This window comes from Chrysemys picta, chromosome 4 (genome assembly GCF_011386835.1).
Source record: "Chrysemys picta bellii isolate R12L10 chromosome 4, ASM1138683v2, whole genome shotgun sequence".
NCBI lineage: Eukaryota > Metazoa > Chordata > Testudines > Emydidae > Chrysemys > Chrysemys picta.
In genome coordinates, this window is record NC_088794.1 from 55,742,596 (window position 1) to 55,763,418 (window position 20,823).

A 20,823-nucleotide genomic window follows, 5' to 3' on the forward strand; every position below is an offset into this window, starting at 1 on the left:
CAGCATCCCATCACAGCCTGTCTGCAGCCATTCATCACCACCACTTCTCCTTTCTCCCGCAGCCTCTGGGCTAGATAAGGTAGAGACCTGATTGGGTCACATGATCTTCATTTCTCCCACCTGGGACTGAGACCCATCTCCCTGTAAAGGGCAAGCCAGCGTATGACACACCTGTACTCCAGAGACATATATCCAGCCCCACAACCGGCAGAACAGTTTAGCATGATTCCTTCCTGCACTAAGGTTTGTTCATTGCCCTTTCTTCCTCCTTCCATACTAACCTTCTTCACCTTCAGCAGACATGATTTTCCCTGGGAGGTCAGCAAGGAAAGCTGAGTTACTTTAAATAACCCACATGTGGGCATGTGGCAGGGCTGGAGGGTCTTTCAGAACCCCAGGCAGGCTCTGAGCATCAGTAGAGACAAAGCATGAGATGGACTATGAGGCTTGAAACAACTGGAACCTTTCCAGTGACTTCAGTTGGACGTCAGATGGCAGCCACAGCGAGCAAATTTTGTTAATGTGGCGGCACTTTCCCTCTGCAGGATCTATCTGATAACGTCAAGAGGAAAGACATTCAGGTGGAGTGCTAGGCTAAATGTTGTCAAGTCCAGCAGTGGCACAAGAAGCCAAGGCAGGGTAGGGAAGGGCCCTCGATGGAAAGGTTCACGGTCAAGTCTGATGCTATGCATCAGGGATAATAGGCAACAACTTTGCCTTTTCATCTGAGATGCCCAACGCATGTCACACACAAGTAATGAAATTCCCACCCTCCCTGTGCGCGTGTGTGTGAGATTATCCCTGTTTTAAAGGGAGAGGGAGGGGCACGTGAGGAGCAGAGGGGCGAAGCAACTTGCCCACGGTACTACACAGAGTGAACGGCAGAGCTCGGGCCAGGATGGCTGGTGGTTCAGGTGCTGGCCTAGTGTAACGCCTCCTACGTGTACCTCAGCATGTTTTTGTGTTTTGACTGGGATGATGTGGCTATTAGCTAAAGCTGTGGAGCAGACTCATTAATCTCTCTCTCTCTCTCGTGGTCTCGGTGCCACTAGATAGGGCAGAACACCACACCCAGGAAGTGTGTGGGTTACACTAGCACCTAGAAGACCTAGGTTCAAATCCCAGCTCTGCCACCAGTTCCCTTGGCAAATCACTTTGTCTCTGTGCCTGTTCCCCAGTCCTAGGATGTAACAGGGGTGTTACGAGATGCTAGAGGGATTGGGGCTGCGTGAGTACCACTGACTGACTTGAATGGGAATTCCTTATACCCTGCCTGGGGGAAAAGTAGCTCCCAGGGGTCTTGCTTCTGAGTCCCCGTCTCCTGCACCATTAGACTGCATTGCCTGTGTAGCAGAGGGATCGTGACACCAATCCTGCCACTGTGCCAGGAGAGGGAATGCTTGAGATCCCTTCCAACCCAAAGGATTCAGAGGGAGCCAGGGATTAAAATAGCCCCTTCTCCCCTCCTTGTTCAATCTGTGATGGTATCGACCTAGTGAGGTGAATGCCCCTACCTGCTCTGGCTGGACAGAGCTCCGCATGGCTGTTAGGTCCTACCATGCGGTCCGCCACGGCAGGACTGAACGGCAGCAGCTGCTTTCGGGGAGCCTGCCCAGTGGCGCTTCCAGGAGTGTGTGGACTCAAAACCAGACGAGGGAAGTGGCTGCGACTCCCTGGAGATTACTGGAGGAGCACTGACACCCTCCCTGGCAGCTCAAATTGCTGCAAAACTACCCGAGGCAACTCCCCCTGTGGAATCAGCCCACTGCCTCTGAAACGCCCTTCCCCAGTGAGGCTCTGCAGAGAAGCTACCGAAGGGCCCAGCCATTCCCGTCACGTTTGACTATCGTTCGCGGGAGAAAAACGAAGAGTTTATCTTGATCTTTTAATCCATCGTGGCTCCCTTCCCTCTTTCCCTCACTCTCCTTCTGCAAGCCCAGTAATTATAATTTATAGCACCTGCTTGCTTTGAAACCCTTGGATTCCTTTCATCTGGCAGAGGAACAGACGCAATGCCCATCTGCTTTAGGTAAGAGCTCGCAAACCGCAGAGTCGTTAATTAGACTGACACACGACTGTTCCAGAGTACACATGGCATTCTGCTACCGCACCTATAAACCGCTGGTAACCAGACACCCTGCCAGGAGATCACAACTGGACTGGAACATTACATAAGAGGCTGGCACCTGGTCTGTTTTGTCCAGACGTTGCCATCAGGTGTACGTGCTCTTCTCTCTAATCCCTCCCATTGGGTTTCAGAATGGACCCAAAAGGCAGAGCAAGTCCCCATGAGAAGCAGCCCCTCCGGAGCAGGCAGTTGGACCATTTTATAAGGCTCTGGGATTTCATTTCTTTTTAAATCCAAATTCCTCTTTCCATTTGTCTGGCTACTCTTCTTCCAGAGACATCTTTGCTGACAGCTCCCCAGAGCTCTGTAGGGTTCCTGCTCCCCGCACGAGTAGATGATGGAGGTGATTCTAAAACCGAGCGCCTCTGGCTGAGAGTCATCAGTCGTGGCTGCAGAGTGATGGAACCTGTAATCAGGGGTGTGCCACGGATCTCAGAATGAGGGGGGATATGGTGCCGGTAGGACGGGAGGGGCAGATGAGGTGGAGGGAACAAGGTGCATTTCCTGCTGCAAGAGACAGCTTTAAAACCACCCCCCTCGGACATTTCAAACAGGTGAGTCTAAAATCAGCAGGGGCCCAGGGCAGCAGGAGGGGAGGACCAGATACCCAGCAGGGGAAGGATAGAGAAAGTTGGATCAGCAGGAGAACAGTGCTGCAGGAGCACAGCGCTGGGCGGGCAGCAGGTAGCTGCAGCAGCACCAGTGCAGGATGGCTGCCGGTAGAAGGAAAAGCTGCGTCTCCATCTCCGGCACTGGTTATGATACCCGCTCCCTTAGGCCAGCTTGTCCCCATGGCATAGACCGGATCAAGCATGTCAACACCTGCTGCAAGGAAACGCCCAGCAGGGGTCGGTCATGAATTGTGCACTCCTAAATCAGAGGAAACCACAGCTGAGTGATGCACAATAAATAAAACCCGGCATTTGCTGGAGCGGGGTCCCAGCCTCCAGTTTGACTGCAGGGCTGATGTCTAGGGGAGCCAGACCCCACCCCACACACCTATCAATACCCACTAGGCGTGTCAGGCAGTCTAAGATGGGGTAAACTCTGTGCTGAGGAGCTGGAATAGTGTGAGAAGCTGGAGCTTAACGTAGGTTGGGGGCCACTTCTTACCCCTTCCTTTTCACTGCTTTGGCTGCTACATTCCTCCTGCACCCTCTTGGGGGTACTTAAAGGGTGGTATTTTCTCAAGCTCCCCACATGGCCTTGGACTAGCGGCACGCTTCTGCTAAAATGATCAGCTCTCGACGGGAGGCAGAGCGCTACAGACGCATACACAATCTGCAAGCTGGGAACACGCTGCAGACCCCAGAGGCGCGCTGTTGGCTGTTGCTACGGCCCATTGCACCAAGATTCACCTTGCCCGGCTGGAAATCCTGCCAGCGTTGCTTTCCCGCTTGAGATCACTCTACATTTTGCAGGAGGGAGCTAAGTTGACTTATCGGAACTGTCATGCTCCAAAAACGAAGAGTGCATCTAAAAACCAGGAAGAAATAGGACAATGGTGCTTCCCCCAGTACAACATGTGTAACCCACACATCTCTAGGCCATGGTGTTCTGTCCCAGCTAGTGGCACCAAGACCACTTAGAGACAGATTGAGTTTGCTCTATACCTAGTTGGCTTTTAGTTCATGCGGCAGAGGCTCAAGCCTCCAGAGATCCCAGGTTTGATCCTGCCTGCTGACGACTGCGGTTTACACATGCACAGGGCCCCCTCTGCTTTCAATCCAAATTTGGTCTGTTTCTCCCCATGCCCTCTGTTCTTATGTTTAATGAGGTCCCAAACTTAGTTGGGACCATTTGTTTCAGTTCAGTGCTGAGTCCTAAGGACACATGTTGCAAAGGAGCACTCAAGAGCATTCGTTTGAACTCCACATGGCTGGTCAATTCACCAGTGTTCATCCCTTTTATATTTACAACATGGCTTTTTGTTCGGGGAGCGGCTGGCCTCCAAGGGAACACTCACAAGGAAATGAGAACAAGGGAATTTATGAATGAACAAGAGTTTTCCTAACTGTTACTTGTTATTTTCCTGTTTAAACAGTTCCAGCTATCCAAACAGAGGGCAGAAACAATACCATGTGACTTAGATGACTGGTCACGAAGCATGAATCAAACTAAACAGCAAACATAGACAGAAAACTGGTCATCCAGCCAACCCAGCAAATACTTGTACAGTCACAAGAAGCCAAAGAAGCCAAAATCCTGATTTCATCCAAAAAACCCAAGCAAATCAAACCCACTGTGAGGCGGGCTTGTCTCTAACCCGAATGTTCTCCAGCATTTTGGAGGAGGCTCCTGTGGATGTTTACATGCGAGTTTCCTCCCTCCGCACCCGACTGTGCTCCGATCTCACATCGGAGTCACTGCGTTATGACTTCATAACGGCTGCCGGGGCAACAGACGGTGATGTCACTGATGCAGCCGCCTGCCCAGACTGCAGGAGATTTTTGTTCTAACACATAGAGCTGCAAGAGCGAGAAAACAAACAGCACACACTCGGTTTTTGTCCATGCTCCCCCCACACACTCAAGTTTGCTCCAGTCTGCAAGCCCCGTCAGCTTATGATGTTTTATGGTGTGTTCCCTGACGGCATAGCAGTCAGTTAATAGCCTACGAAGTGCCAGGCAAGCCCCAGAATTCAGGGTGATGAATAGTTACGAAGTGCCATAAAATCCTTTCCCATTTCTGAATGGAAAGACCAGAAGCTCTGGGCAAGGTGAACAAGCCAGGGCTCACATACCCCAACTCGTAATGCTTGGAAGCCACGCTACAATGATCTATGGATGTTCCAATCTGCTTACTATGCCGGTAATAAATATACGCGAGCCTCATAAACTTGTGGAAAATTACTCACCGATACTTGAATTACGAAGAGAAAAAAATCTCTAATGCAGACCTGCCTTCTCTTCTTCAGAAATGCTGTCTCTATGGGGACACGGCTAGAACCCAGGGGCTCATGGCTAGGGGCCAGTTACTTGCATTCAAAGATGTACTGGCAGCAGCAATGAAACCTGAGTAAAGCAGCTTAGCTTTATATCTGCCTTAAAACACAGTGAAGTTTGCTACAGGGGAACGCTGTTTACTCCACAACCTTTCATCTCTCTCAAATCAGACCCAGTTTATCCTAATGGCCACTCGTCAAACAGAATAGGTGGAATGGGGAGGTCACAGAAGGGTATTTCTGTAGTAATCTTGGCTCTCAGAGGAAAATTGCTGCACGGGAACACACAGAAGATAAGGTCTTTTTTTTATGAGTATAGTATAGAGCAGGGGTCGGCAACCTTTGGCACGCGGCTCGCCAGGGTAAGCACCCTGGCGGGCCGGGCCAGTTTGTTTACCTGCCGCGTTCGCAGGTTCGGCTGATCGCAGCTCCCACTGGCCACGGTTCGCCGTCCCAGGCCAATGGGGGTGTCGGCCAGCACATCCCTCGGCTTCCCGCTGCCTCCATTGGCTTGGAGCGGCGAACCGTGGCCAGTGGGAGCCTGTGGATGCGGCAGGTAAACAAACTGGCCCGGCCTGCCAGGGTGCTTACCCTGGCGAGCCGCATGCCAAAGGTTGCCGACCCCTGGTATAGAGGAGGAGGGTAGTATCCCTTTAAATAGCTTGTGAATCCTCTAGTGGAGCTCACTGTGTTCTATTGTTTGATGCTACCAAAATCCATCCAGAGCAGCCGCCTGTGTATGTAGCTAGGCCTGGCATGTTACATATCGTTAGTAAACTAATTATCTGGGCTCCACTGGGCCCATGTGATTGCTCCATACTATCACTGCTGCATAAAGAGCAAAAGACGCAGCAGTGTCAGCGAGTCAGTGTTTCTCTGATCCCGGCTCCGAGTGGGTTCAGTGGCCGAAGGACCTCAAACCTTTCGGAATAGCCCTCCAAGCTTGGGTTTGCATCCCACAGGCCAATCCAATCCCAGTGAATTCCATGGAGCCAAATACGACCCTGGTGTCAAAGGGGAGCAACTCCAGCAGCTTTGCTGGAGTCACACCAGCCCCCCGGGAACTCTGAAGGTGATCTCCAAGCATTGGCTCAGATGTTGAGCACCAGCTTCGTGGCTTTATGGAGCTGAGCCGGAACGTGGATGCAACCTGATGTGGCTAGTGCTCCGGGTAGGCTCAGGTCAGTCCCACACCACAAAACTAACTGCAACACATCTTCGCCCTGTGCTACTCTCTGCTGTGCTCAGAGCATTGCAGGTGTGTGCAGCTGGAATATACCTTCCGTGCTGCCTCGGGTCCCATGTGTGGGAAGCTCCGGCTCACCACTGCCTGCGTGGGTGTAGGTCAAATGCACCTCTGCTTTCAGTGTCATGTTAGTTGACCAGACCACTGCAAATTTGAGAAGAAGAAGAATATACAAACAGAAGCTCCCCATACCAGCCTGGGAACAGCCTAGCGAGACACTGCTCTGTGCTTGATCTGCGGGGTGGGCTAGGTGAATCGAAAAGCAAACTTTGTGGTGATTCTGTCCTGATGCAATCTAGATAGATGGATGCTGCAGTGCCTAAGCACCCTGTCCTAGTAGAGACCCAGTCTGAGCCTGCTGTGCTGGAGAAACGTGATGGGTCGTACCCCTTGAACTTTAAACAAGTCCCTGCGTTGCTTAGCTTCCTGGAGCTCTCTGCATCCTTTGCATGTGTCACACTGGGGAGGGTTTTCAGCTGCGGGGATTGAACCTGGCACCTCTGCTTCTAAAAGCATAGAGAGACTTTCTGTTAGCCCAGGCAGGCTCTTCAACATCTGTGTGGCCCGGCCACCACCAGAGGGGGACAGAACACCACACCAGCCGGCTCGCACATGCACTGCAGAGCAGGTCACTCCCCGGGAACGCCGCACTGAGTTCGGAGAAAGGGGAGCTGTCAAGCCCAGGCGATGGGCATTGTGCTTGCTGGCTGCCCAGCTGCCCTCCAGGTAGATGTCTGCCCCTGGTGGGGTGCTGAGCAGGGGTCTGCCTGCGTTAGGCCCAGAGCGCTGCCCTGGCAAATGCTGCCCGAGAAGGGGCTGCCCCTCCCCCCACAGCCTAATCTTTAATCTTGCTGTAGGATTGGCATAGAACAGATCACATGGTGCACCTTGCACCCAGGCCTCAGCGCTCCTCCAGCAGGTGGGAAGCGTTTCCCCTGTTTGACAGATCTCGGGGAACAGGAGGGGAAGGCAGAAGAGCCAGAGGGAGGAAGGGGGTGATCGTGAGCAGAGTCAGCGACAGCACCAACTACTGGTAGCCATAAACACTTGAAAGCTCTACCGACAGAATTAACATTCTCAGCCTGCTTTAAACCATACAGAGAACGGTGCCCAGTCACAAACCCGCTGGAAAACGTGGAGCATTAAAAACAATCTCACTTTTGTGTGGGGAAAAGAACCCTGACATTTCAGCTCTCTAATTCTTCACCAACCTGGTGGTAGTGGTGGGAGGGGGGGGGATGAAAACAGAATGTTTTTACATGGTGAAAAATGCCTGGAAATTACATCATCCATTGGTCACGCTAATAAGGGCTTGTCTACACTTAAAACGCTACCGCGGCACAGCAGCAGCGCTTCAGTGTAGACACAGCCTACACCGATGGGAGGCGTTCTCCCGTTGCTGTCGTTAATCCACCTCCACAAGAGGCGGTAGATAGGTCGGTGGAAGAATTCTCCCATCGATCTAGTACTGTCTACACTGGGGGTTAGGTCAACCTAACTACCCCGCTTGGGGTGTGTGTGTGGATTTCTAACACCCCTGAGCGATGTAGCTGGGTCAACCTAACATTTTAGTGTAGATGAGGCCAACTGTCAAAGTAGTTACACCTTAAATGCAATGGGAGAGCCAGGCATGGAACCCTGCTGTCCTGGCTCTGAGGCCAGGGCTACCTCTGAAAATTGTACTAGTACAACTAGTTCAGTTACGGGGGGTGATTTTTTTTTTAACCGATATCGTCAGACCAGTACAAGCTCTAGTGTGGCTGCAGATATGCTGGTATAAAGGTGCCTTATACTGGTATGGCTTATTCCCCTTCCTGTCTAGGAACCACTATTGGGGTATTAAGCACTTTTATACCAGTCTAGGTGCAGCCACACCAGGGCTCAGGGTTTGTACCTCTACAGTTAAATTGTCGCATGCAAACAAGGCCTGAGTCCCCTACTCAAGCCTGCTAGGCTCTGTGCTGCTCCAGGCTAGACAGTAACTGCAGGGCTACGGTTGGTTTTTTTTGAGGTTTTTAAGGTCAGGCTCGACAAAGCCCTGGCTGGGATGATTTAGTTGAAGATTGGTCCTGCTCTGAGCAGGGGGTGGGACTAGATACCTCCTGAGGTCCCTTCCAACCCCTGAGATTCTATGATTCTATAGCTTGCCTCGTAGAGAGCCTTTTTCCAGGGCTCCTGGAAACGTTCACCAGCTGCGGTGGCCTTCTCACATGGGGAGATCTAATTCCAGCAACCCTAACAAGACAGTGGCCCTGCCACAACAGGTGCCCTCCCTCCCCACAAGCCTAGGGACAGTAGCTCACGAGGGGAAAGACAAGGCAGAAGGGACGGAGGAATTAATGACTCCAGCGCTGAGAAGCCGGCAGCTCCCAGTGGGGATCCTTAATGACTTACAGAGACTGGAGGTTTGGAAGATCCCTCAGTGCCTCGGCGGGGATCCGGCTGAGCTGGTTGTTCTGCAACATCCTATAATGAGAAAAGAAAAGGCTTTAAAAAAACCAACAGGCTGGAGGCTTCCCCCACTCCCCTGGCTGGGAGACGCAAAGCCTCAAGCCAAAGGGCTGCTCTCTCCAATGCGGGAGGGGGTGGGAGGGAGGCTCGGGGTGCACAGGGTTCCTTGTGGGCTGCAAATAAGTGACCAGCGATCCCGGCGGAGAGGAGCACTAACAGGGAGTCTGCCCTGCGGCTGGGCGGTGTCATTCCCAGCTCAGCGAGACATACCCTCTCTAGCTCTGCTCAGCAACATTTGTGGCCAGGGTGGTGTGGGCAGCTACCCAAACACAGCCCCATCCGAGATCCTCAGTACATACCGTCTGCAGAAGAGAAGAATGAGGGGGAATTTGATAGCTGCTTTCAACTACCTGAAAGGGGATTCCAAAGAGGATGGATCTAGACTATTCTCAGTGGTATTGATGAGAGAACAAGGAGTAATGGTCTCAAGTTGCAGTGGGGGAGGTTTAGGTTGGATATTAGGAAAAACTTTTTCACTAGAAGGGTGATGAAGCACTGGAATGGGTTACCAAGGGAGGTGGTGGAATCTCCTTCCTTAGAGGTTTTTAAGGTCAGGCTTGACAAAGGCCTGGCTGGGATGATTTAGTTGGGGATTGGTCCTGCTTTGAGCAGGGGGTTGGACTAGATGACCTCCTGAGGTCCCTTCCAACCCTGATATTCTATGATTCTTTATCTGATTGGCTAGCCCAGACCACTGCCTGAGCTGCCATGGCCACACGGCTACTTTCAGATGGTCGGTCGGGCAGATGTCGACTTGATCTGGGATTTACACCTGCAGCTGGGGTGTAGTGGTCCCCATGGTGATCAAGGATCCTGCAGCAGAGAGGCCCATGGGGAACGTGAGAGGTGTTTGATGGGAAAGTTTGAGGTAGGCAGTAGGGTGCATGGGACATTAAAGGGTCCTTTCCTGATCCCCAAGTCTTGATGCAGAGGGACTGGCCCCATGCTAATAGGGATGGACCCTGGAGTTGTGTATTCTTTTGGGAGCACAGCAGGCCTTTCTCGGGCAGCTGGGTTATCTAATTCTTGGGTGTTTTTAAGAATAACAAGAGTCCACATGGCTACAGACGTTACTGCTATTAATACATTATTAATTATTATTATGAGGACTGTGGAGGGAGTGTTTCCCACCCCGACGTGCTAGCAAGGGGGCTGGGTGAATTTCAACAGCAATGCAGTGTGCAGAAGTGAATGGAGCTGCGGCTGCTGAGGCTGAGGGACCCAGGCATTCTGCGGAGGACAGGTGAGTTCACACCTGTAGCACTGAACGCAGGGGAGGCAAGGAAGGACTCCAGAAGATACAGAAGCGGGTTCTGAAGATGGTAAAGGACCGCAAAGGTTATGCAGTAACTAAGGGAACAGCTGATTTGCCTTCAGGCTGCTTTGGCGAGAGACAGATGAGGGCTATAACCATCCCATTAGTTCCATGGGAACATTTCGGATTGGCTTTGGTGACCTGTACACAGTCACACTGCGAGCCAATAGCAGAGCCAGGGATAGAACCTACTGGACTGTGCAGCTTCCCACTGGACATGCTGTCGTGCCCAGCTGGGTAACAGAGATGGGGACCAGTCACAAAGGTCAAACTGGATCTGGCTTTCTGAGGGGAATTAGAGCAGGGGAGTTGGCCCGGCCTATTATAAAGAGAAAGCCATTTGCAAAATCCATGAGCAGATTGGGATTTGGATCCCCAAGACCCTGAAGGCCCAGGAGTGTCCAATATTTAGGGTGCCATTTCTGGCAGCGAATATTACAGCTGGGATCAAAAGATTCCCTCCAGCCCTCCTCAACCAAAGCATTGGCAGGGCACTGTCAGGTCAGTGACACGCTGAAGTACAAACATTTGATTGCTGACCCATTGAGTTTGTGGTCCCTGTATTCCAAGCACTGCTAATCCCATGACTTCAAACTCCAAGAGACCATCCCTCCCCCCGACATTAGTTTAAAATCCAGCAGCTTCATCTTTTAACCACATGGTCTGGAGGGGTGTGTTATCTGATTTATACTCTTCATGTAAAACATGCTGCCTTGGGTGTGCATGTGCAATGGTTGTGTGTAAACAGTGTGTGTGTGTATGTATGCAATGTGTGTGTGCCTGTAGTGTGTAATGGGAGTGTGCATGAAGTGTGTGTGTGTACGCAATGGGTGTGTGCGTGCAGTGTGTGTGTGCAATGGATGTGTGCATACAATGGGTGTGTGCAATGGGTGTGTGCATACAATGTGCGGGCATGCAGTGTGTAATGGGTGTGTGCATGCAGTGTGTGCAATGTAAATTTGCATGTGTGTGGGCATGCACACGAGTGTGTGTGTGTGTGTGTGTGCCTGAGTGTGTGTTTGCACCTCTGTTGTGTGTGAACATGTGTACAGGTGTCAGGATGAGAATTCAGCTAAAAACTCACCAAAGGCCTCTAACAAATAGGGGGCACCTTGCCCTCCCTTACATCCTGTTCCCCTCCCCCTGGCGCAGGGCCGACTTTAGGATTTATGGGGACCTCCGCAGGATTATTAAACTGGTGCCCCTATGCCCAACTTGCTCTTAGCAACACAAACATAAGCTTACAGTATTGGAAAACTTGCCACATGCACTTTATTAAAACCAGGTTAAACAAATGAAGCACACACCATATTGCTGATGGACTATACTTGCATTAAAGAAGTAGCGCTATAGAAAAAATTCTGATTTATTGACAGAATGATGCAAATAAGATAATTTTTTAAATTTGTCAACACTTTACTGGAAATTATTACAAAGAGGTATTGAAACAGCCTGGGAGGGACGAGGCAGCAAAGGATACCGAACCGGTCCGCCTCATGGCGATGAAGAGCCACGGTTCCCCGCAGAGACCCCTGTACCCTCTCCCGCACGCAGGGCCGGCTCCAGGCACCAGCCCACCAAGCATGTGCTTGGGGTGGCGCCTGGAGGGGGACGGCACGGCGGGGCGCTCCGGCCCGAGAGTGGGGCCGCGACTGGGCTCACTGCCCTCCCCGCGGCGCTCCTGCCGCCGGGGGCTCTCCGCCCTCCCCCCAGCGCTCTGGCCGCCGGGGAGAGCGGAGAGCCTCGGCCGGGCTCTCCGCCCTCCTCCCGGCGCTCTGGCCGCTGGGGAGAGCAGAGCCGCGGCGGGCTTGCCGCCCTCCCCCCGGCGCTCTGGCCGGTGGGGGATTGCTCGGTGCCCTCCCCTGCCGCGCTGGCGGCAAAAAAGCCAGAGCCGGACCTGCCCGCACGCAGAATACGTTGGTGCATTTGGCTCTGTGAATATGGCCTCTGCCTAAGGAGACAGCAGCACACGCTGGGTGTGCGGGACCTGACCCGCTCTTACCTGCTGTGCTGGTGGTTCCCCAAATTTTCGGGTGCCCTACGAGCTGCGTATGCTGCATAGGCCTAAGGACAGCCCTGCCCAAGCGCTCTCCAGAGCTTCCCCTGGGCACCATGCAATACCCTCACACAGTTCAGATCTCAGCTCCTGCTGCCCCAGTCCTGATCCCTCCACCCCCAGGATGGCCCGACCGCTGCACACACCGTGGGCTCCCAATCCTGATCCTCCCTCCCTCACAGCAGGCCTCAGGAAGTATCATTATCCCCATTTTACAGAGGGGTAAACTGAGGCACAGAGCGGGACAGCAAGGATGCCGGCAGCGACTCCAATTTACACTGCTGCAGGCTAAGACCCGAATCTGGTCCCTTTGTGTCCAGCTGGCTGAGAAAATGATCAGGAGAGGGATGGCAAATGGAGGGAGTGTAAGAAGAAAGCAAAGCAGAGGAGCTGGAGAGACACCTGTGCAGCGGCTGTGGGCCAGGCAGGGCTCTCCTGTGGAACAATGGTTCAAATGAGCGCCAGTGCTGACTGCCAGCCCCGCTGCTTTAAGTAAATAGCCTCTTCAGTTAATAACAGTCATTTGCATTCACACAAGTAAACACCGGCTGGGCTGCACAGGCTGTTTTGGTGGTGCATTGGCAGGCTGGCCTTAAACAGGATGGAGGCGGGTGGTGCGGGCAGGGTGGGAATTCCTCTGCCAACCTAAGTCATGTGCATCTGGGCAGAGTCCTTCCTTCTTTTTAGTATGAACCTCAGCACCCATGAAAACGAGGGGCCAGATCCTCAAGCTGCACGGTGTTCCATACAGCCTGTTGCAATGGGCATGAAACTTAGAGCAGCCCTGAGGCTGCTCTATGTCTCAGCCCTGGGCCAGTCCAGAATCAAGGGAACAGGGAGGTGGTTTACAGCCACCTTTCCTTCATGCCCATCAGCTGCGCTGATTGTAAAGTAGCAGCTAAAGATGCTAGTAGCTAAAGTGCCAGGATCTGCTATGGGGATTGCAGCATCTTCTAGCTTAACTGATGAGAATGTTTCTGAGCACAGGTTAACTCTTGGTAACTGCATCTTCAAAACGGGTTCCCTAGCACTCTGCTTTCTATCGGACCTCTCATCAGCCCAGGGCCCCAGTGTGCAATAAAGACGCACAGTGCAGGGTGCATGCTCGTATGCACACACACTCTGTCTCTCTCTCTCTCTCTGAGGTAGGCAAAAACCATAACCTGCTGGGCTTTGTGCCCATAACTCATTCAGGAGACTTTATTTCTGCAGCAAATAAGACCAGCATGCAAAGGGCAGGTGGATGACCCCAAATCTGTGCAGAATGGAAGTAACTTTGAGTCTGAAATGAACAGCATGGCCCATGGGAGATGGATGCTCCCTAGCACGTGGGAGAGCGTGATTGCTGGGGAAGTGAAACGCACAAGCTGGGATGCCTTTGCCCCTCATATAGTGCTCCAGTTACTACTGTATATATTTATCCTCAGGCCTTAGACTGTAATCTCTGTGGCTATGTCTACACTGCAAAAAAGAACCGCAGTGGCAGCAAGCCTCAGAGGCCAGGTCTACAGACTCAGGCTGGTGGGTCTTGCACTATGGGACTAAAAAAGTAGTGTAGACGTTCCGGCTCAGGCTGGTGTGCAAGCTCTGAGACCCGGCGAGGGGGGTGGATCTCAGAACCCAGTGCCAGCCTGACCCAGAACGTTTACACTGTTCTTTTTAGCCCCGTAGCGCAAGCCTGAGTCTGTAGACCTGGCAGAGGCGGAGCGAGCGCCCTCCATACCCTCCGACCGGAGGGGCCCCCGCAAGGAACGGGGCCCCTAAAAGTGGCAAAATAAATACCACATTCCAGTTTCTGCATTGTAAGGGGCCCTGCCCGGACATATGTTCGGAGGGGGCCACCGTTCTTTGTTGCTACGGCCCTGAGACCTGGGCTCTGAGACTTGCTGCCACAGTTTGGTGGTGTTGGTTTTTTTTGCAATGTACATGTACCCTGAGTCACAACAGCCTCCCACCTTCAAGTGTGGCCACACATGAACATCTGGGAGTGGCAAGCAATAGTGGCCCTACAGCAGAAAATATTTTCGCCCCCAACTCCGAGCAGCCGAGGGAACACAAGAGTTGCACAGCCATTTGGCGCCCCTAGAAGCTGTCCCCCACCTGCCTCTGGAACCAACCTGGTGGCAAGTGGGCTGAAACTTTGGCTTTCATAATGATTTTGGTGTGAGGGCATCACTAAGCAATGCCCCGGCTGCCTCTCTGCTCATGCGAGTTGTGCAGCTGGTGGGGTCAGCATCTTTGTGGTCGCTCAGGTAAGCTCTCTGTTGCCTTGATGGACATTTGCAGACTTAGGGGCTCTGCAGTGAAGCCTGCCACCTACCACTGACAGCAGTCAGCCAGCAGCTAGCCAGCCTAGAGTAAGATGGGGTGAGTTGTGCCTGTCTGGTTTAGAGAGCAGACTGTTTTCTCTCTCTCTGGTTCTTGTGTGTTATCATTCTCAATTCTAAGAACTAAAGCAGTGTTACACTGCAACCTTCCAGCAAAAGGATTTATGCTTTTATCTAGCTTCTCTCTTGTAATCCATTGATGTGACACGTGGTATGTGCGGAAACAAATCTTGCTGTCCTGCTTCCTTTGCATCCCGCATTGCAGAGTCGAAACTTCCAGCCCCGTGTTCACTGCTGCCTGAAAAGTCTTGGGCCCAGAGCCTCAAAGGCATTTAGGTGCCTAACTCCCATTGAAATCAAGGTCCCCGGTCTCTTACCATTGAACGGCACCAAGCTCACCATGACAGTGAGGCCATGGGTTGGTCATGGGCTCCCTCGGCCCTGTCGTTCCTCACTTGGCTCGCCTGGAAGTTCTGCTGCTGTATTTTCTGTACAATAGGATCTTCTTTGCCAGGCTCCGTAGCCCCCACCCTTGCTGGGGCGAGCACGTGGCCTGGTCTTTGTCCCTCTGCCTCTAAGCAATGATGCAAAAGAGCTATTTGTCTGCTCGTGGCGTTGTTGGCTGTTAAGTTGCAGTTCCTTGCTGAAAAGGGTAAAACTCAGCACTTCTTCTTTACTAGCCCTGCTCCCCCGCAGGGAGGGGATCCAGAGTCTTGCAACTCAAAGACACTTTTACTGCTTTGGGTTGTGTCAGCTGAGATGGACCCACGCGCAGGGCAATATCCACCGTGGGCGGCAGCCGTGAGAAAAAGGGGCACAGACAGGGCCACCCAGAGGATTCAGGGGGCCTGGGGAAAAGCAATTTCGGGGGCCCCTTCCATAAAAAAAAGTTGCAATACTATATTCTCGTGGGGGCCCCTGTGGGGCCCAGGGCAAATTGCCCCACTTGCCCCCCCCCTCCCCCGGGTGGCCCTGGGCAAAGAGATGGTACAGAAACAGAGTCACAGAGATGCACAGTGAGGTAGTGAGAATTAAACCCTGGTCTCCTCAGGCCCAGACTGGCGCCCTAACCACTGGGATATCCTTCCTCCCCCTGGAACACCACCGCCCGGCAGCTGTTTAAACTCTTTCCATCCCTGCCCCGATCTGCTCAGTGGATGGTCCCCAGCCTGCTCTGGGGGTCTTTCCAAGTGGCAATTCCAAGAGCTCACAACCCTGGTTCTTAGCCTGGGATTTAAACATGAGCGTCCCCCCGTTCATCATACTAAGCCTGGCTAGTCGCAGCTCAAGTTGGTTCCCCCCGCTCCGTTTTACACATGGGGGAACCGTGGCCCAGAGAAGGGAAGACCTTTAGGCTAAGGGAGGCAGCAACATAGCAGAGCTCAGACTCAGCAGCAGCCAGGTCCAGCAGCACCCATCAGTCCACTGCGGCTTTTGGGATGGCTGCTCCCTGCCCAACTATCCCATCTCTCCCTGGGGAGAGTGGACTCCCCCACCCCCACCCAGCTGTCCGAGCCCCTGGAGCAGGGAGGTGCTCCCCACTTTGTGTGGGGCTGCACAAAGGACGGTGTGGATTGGTGCCAACGCCACTATCGATGCTGAGGGCCAAATGGATCTCTGGTGTAAATACAGGGAGTGCAGCCCCCTAGAGACTGCACCATAGTCTGCCCTGCAGGGGGCGCTGCCATGGAGAAGAGACAGCACTTGGGCTCTCAACAGAGGCTGCTGGACACAGACAGACCCTGTGGTTCTCTCTGGCTCTCCAGCTCCCGGACTTGTCCAGCGTCACCACTAGGGGTCCCCGTAACTCTTGCAAGGGCCAGCAGACAGGGCGGTACCCATTTCCCTTAAGGACCCCATGCGGCACGAGCTGCCTGCAAGCCCGCGACTACTCCAGGCAGGCCAGGGTGTGCGTAATGCGGGGTCCGGGAAGGGGGGGCAGGTCTATGGGGCTGATCCAGGCCTTCCTCTGATAATGTCTCCGCCAGTTCCCTTTATTGTTTTTAATGATCCAGCAAGATGAAAGGGCGAGAGAAGAGATCAAGGGCGGCTCACCCACCACTCCAGGCAAGGGGGGTGGGGAGAGAGATGTTATTTAAAGAGACAGCATCGATTCATGCCTCATGCTATGCCTGCTGGGGAAAGCTGTTTATTTTATAACAGGAATGTCCTCCCACGCTGCCCCCATCTCTGCCGCAGCCTCCTGCGCTGAACTGCCTCCCTGACACCCGCTCGATGCCTCCTAACCCTGTCTCTCTCCACACTCCCATCCTATGCCCTGTGCGTCTCTGTACTCAGCTGCTCTCCCCAAGCCGCCCCCTGCGTGCTCCTCACTCCCTGCCGCATTTAGAGAGGCTCCCCCCTTCCACCCTGCCCGCATGGCTTGTAACTGCACGCTCGCTGCAGCCTGATGGGCCAGGGCAGCTCCTGTAGGAATCATGCTTGGCAAAGATAAATGCCAACTCTGCCCTATAAATAAAGGCCTGATTCTCACTGAACCCAGGGGTGCTGGAACCATTTGTATATTGGGGGTGCTGAGAGCAATTGAAACAAACTGTCAACCCTGCATATATTGGGACCCACTTCAAGCGAGGGGGTGCGGCAGCACCCCCAACATCCCTAGTTACAGCACCTATGCTGACACCTCGGCTCCTTCAAGCAGGAAGGCCCCTTTACACTGCCAGACTGGTGTGAATGAGAATCAGGCCGATGAATCATTAGGGACAGGGTGGGAGTGGGGTCTGATGGTGAGGATTCTCCACTGGGGCTGGATTCTCCTCCCATGTTGGTGTAAAGCAGGAGTAACTCTGCTAACATCAGTCTCCCTCTGCCAGGCACCTGATGCACCAGCAGGCGCTGCGCTGCTCCCACAATGCAATGCCACTACAACCCCCCCCCTCGCCAGCCAGGAGTGCAGCCAAGTGACACACAGCAGCCAGGGTGTCTAGGCACACCTGGCCTTGTGGGAGGATTTTGCATCCACTTTGTACTAGGCTGAGTGACCCCACATGGGACCGGCAGGGGAGAATCAGCCCCCTGAACTTCAGTGGAGTCGCTCCTGCTCTATCTTGGTGCAAGAGGATGCATAGCCCGTTTCCCACTGGGTCGCTCACCTGTTACAACCCAGCTCAGACCGAAAGCTGCTCCCCACTGCTAGGGGGCAGGCTATGTGAAAGGATAGGGGCTCTGACCTGTTCCCAGGGGGTCTTGCAAAGCCACCATCACAAAAACTGGGGTGAATGGAGGCTGAGCTCTTCTTGGACCTGGCTGAAGCATGATGGCTGAGAGCTCTGAGTAGGTGGAGGAGAGGGAAGCTGGCACAGCTTCAAGAGAGTTGGCAAGGAGACATCTTTAATGTTTCCGGCGTACAGAGAAGTGAGATAGAAATCCTCTCCCTGGAAGATTGCAACGTAACACTACTTTATTTCGCAGAGTTCAGACGAACATACAAGAACACAAAAACAGAGAGAGACAAAGCAGGCTGCTCCCTAAGGCAGTGGAGGACAGATGTGATGTGCTCCTGGTAGCCCATGTTGCCAAGGAGATGCACGGCAGAGTTCTGAACCGTAATGGTTTCACACCCTGCGATGTTGCACTGGTGTGGTCCAGCTGAGAGGTGGCAAAGCCATGTGTAACCGAGGCCAGGATGTTGTCTGACAGGACAGGTGTAAAAGCTACCCGATCAGAGGAAGGCCTTTTCCACACCAACAGTGCACATGTGCAGGTGACTCCACAAGCACTGCATATGGCCCAACAGCCCAGTGAAATGATTCCTCCATCCCTTTGGTTTGGGGTGTGCCTCTCTTGCTGTCCTCATTCAGTGGCACAGTGCTTTGGGGCGTACTTTCTCATTCCCCTGCATTCTGCACTATAAAGCAGTGTTGAAAGTACACAGCTCTGATAAATCTTAAGTTTGGTTTTGGTGTTGTATTTTGATGATTTCCAGACTGTAGTTAAGCTCCTGAAGGTGTTCCTGGCTTTATTGATTCTGTTCCGGATGTCCTGGCTTGTTCCACCATCCTGGCTGATGGTGCTGCCCAAGTACGTAAACGTTTCTACATTGGTGAGAACATAATCCTCTATCCGGGCAGGGGGTGGGGAGTGTGGGCTCTGGGAGGGAGTTAGGGTGCGGGAGGGGGTTCTGACCTGGGAAAGGGGGTTGGGGTGCGGGCTCCTGCCTGGCGGCACTTAGCTCAGGCGGCAGCACAGCGGGCTAAGGCAGCTCCCTGCCTGCCCTGGCTCCGCACAGCTTCTGGAAGCAACGGCATGTCCCTGTGACCCCTAGGCCATGGGAGCTGCGGAGCTGGCACTCAGGACAGGGACAGCACTTGGAGCCCCCTGGCCGCTCCTGCGCCTAGGGACCACAGGGACATGCCGTTGCTTCCGGGAGCTGCGCGGCGCCAGGGCAGGCAGGGAGCTTGCCTTAGCCCTGCTGCACCACTGACTGGACTTTTAGCAGCCCGGTCAGCGGTTCTAAACGGAGCTGCCAGCATCCCTTTTCGACTGAGCATTCCGGTCGAAAACCGGACACCTGGCAATCCTAGCCAGTGGCCTCACTCCCAGGGAGCCGCCAATATCATTACAGAAAACAATTAGAGCAGCTCTTAGAGGAGAGAAGTAAATCAAGAGGACACAAGAGGCTAATGCATCCCTGCAAACCTGGCTAGGAACCTAACCTCCACCTAGCCCTCGCAGCAAAGGTTCGGGGATGCTGAACATGCCCAGTGATAAGAGGGCTGAGAATGCATTGCTTCTTTTTGAAAAGTGAAAACCCCTTTACATGACTAATCCCAACAGTGGAGACTGCATGGGTCAGTCACTGCAAACACAGACTCTCTCTCTCTTTGCCTTGTTATCCCAGCAAGCCCTGTGCACCTCCCCAGAGGAAGATGCAATGGGTCAGATGAATTCTAAAGCAGTTTTGGATTCGCTCTCTTGCGGTGAGGGGGATTTCTGTGAGATCTTTAATATCACTCTCAATCAATAGGCACAGCTTGGCAGCAGGGGCTGCTGGGAGGAAGGCAGGGTGCTCCAGGATGCAGGACCAGGTATTAGGGGACCAAGATTTAAATCAGCAGGTCCAGATAACTTGCATCCAAGAGTTTTAAAAGAGCTGGCCAAGGAGCTCGCTGGAGCATTAATGTTGATTTTCAATAAGCCGTGGAACACTGGGGAAGATCCAAACGATTGGAAGAAAGCTAATGTGCCAATATTTTAAAAGGGTAAACTTGGGTAATTAAAGACCTGTCAGTCTATCAATTCCAGGCAAGTTAATAGAGCAGCTGATATGGGACTTGATTAATAAGGAATTAAAGCAGGGTTATAGAATTAGTTCCAAATCAGCATGGGTTTATTGAAAATAAATCCTGTCAAACTAATTTGATTTTTTTTTTAATGTTACAAGTTTGGTTGATAAAGATAATAGTATTGATACTATACTTCGACTTGGTATTGCATGACCTTTTGGTTAAAAAACTAGAAAGATATAAAATCAACATGTCACACATTAACTAAATTAAAAGCTGGCTAACTGATAGGTCTCAAAATGTAACTGTAAATGGGGAATCGTCATTGAGTGGGCGTGTTTCTGGTGGGGTCCTGCAGGGATTGGGTCTTGGCCTTACACTATTTAACATTTTTATTAATGACCTGGAAGAAAACATTAAATCATTCCTAATAAAGTTTGCAGATGACAGAAAAATTGAGGCAGTGGTAAATAATGAAGAGGACAGGCGAATGATCTGGATCACTTAATAAATTGGGCACAAGCAAACAATATGTGTTTTAATATGGCTATATGTAATTGTATATATCTAGGAAAAAGAAACGCAGGGCAGACCTACAGAATGGGTGCCTGTGTCTAAGCAGTGACAGAGAAAGGTTTCGGGGTTGTCATGGACAAGCAACTGTGCATGAGCTCCCAGTGCGACACTGTGACCAGAAGGTCTAATGCAATCCTTGGATGCAGAAACAGGGGAATCTTGAGTAGGAGCAGAGAGGTTATTTGACCTCTGTATTTGGCACTGGTGTGACTGCTGCTGGAATCCTGTGTCCAGTCCTGGTGCCCACAATTCAAGATAAATTGAAGAGGGGTCAGAGAAAAGCCCCAAGAATGATGAAAGGATTAGAAAACCTGCCTTAGAGTGATAGACTCAAGGAGCAAAACCTATTCAGCTTAACCAGGAGAAGGTTAAGGGTTGACTTGATTACAGTTTGTAAGTACCTGCATGGGGAGCAACTATTTAATCATAGCCCTTTCAATCTAGCAGAGGAAGTCAGACCATGATCCAATGGCT

The 20,823-nt window shown here is 52.4% G+C and overlaps 1 protein-coding gene across 11 annotated transcripts in view; it reads right to left on the reverse strand.

Annotated features, from left to right (window-relative positions):
• Nucleotides 1-20,823, reverse strand: part of LGR6 (leucine rich repeat containing G protein-coupled receptor 6) — a 217,822-nt gene that overhangs the window by 95,939 nt on the left and 101,060 nt on the right. For all 11 annotated transcript variants that reach the window (XM_065592333.1, XM_042842452.2, XM_024111271.3 and 8 more), the window contains one exon: nt 8,713-8,784. In XM_065592333.1, the coding sequence (XP_065448405.1) occupies nt 8,713-8,784 (72 nt within the window). The remainder of the gene's footprint in view (nt 1-8,712; nt 8,785-20,823) is intronic.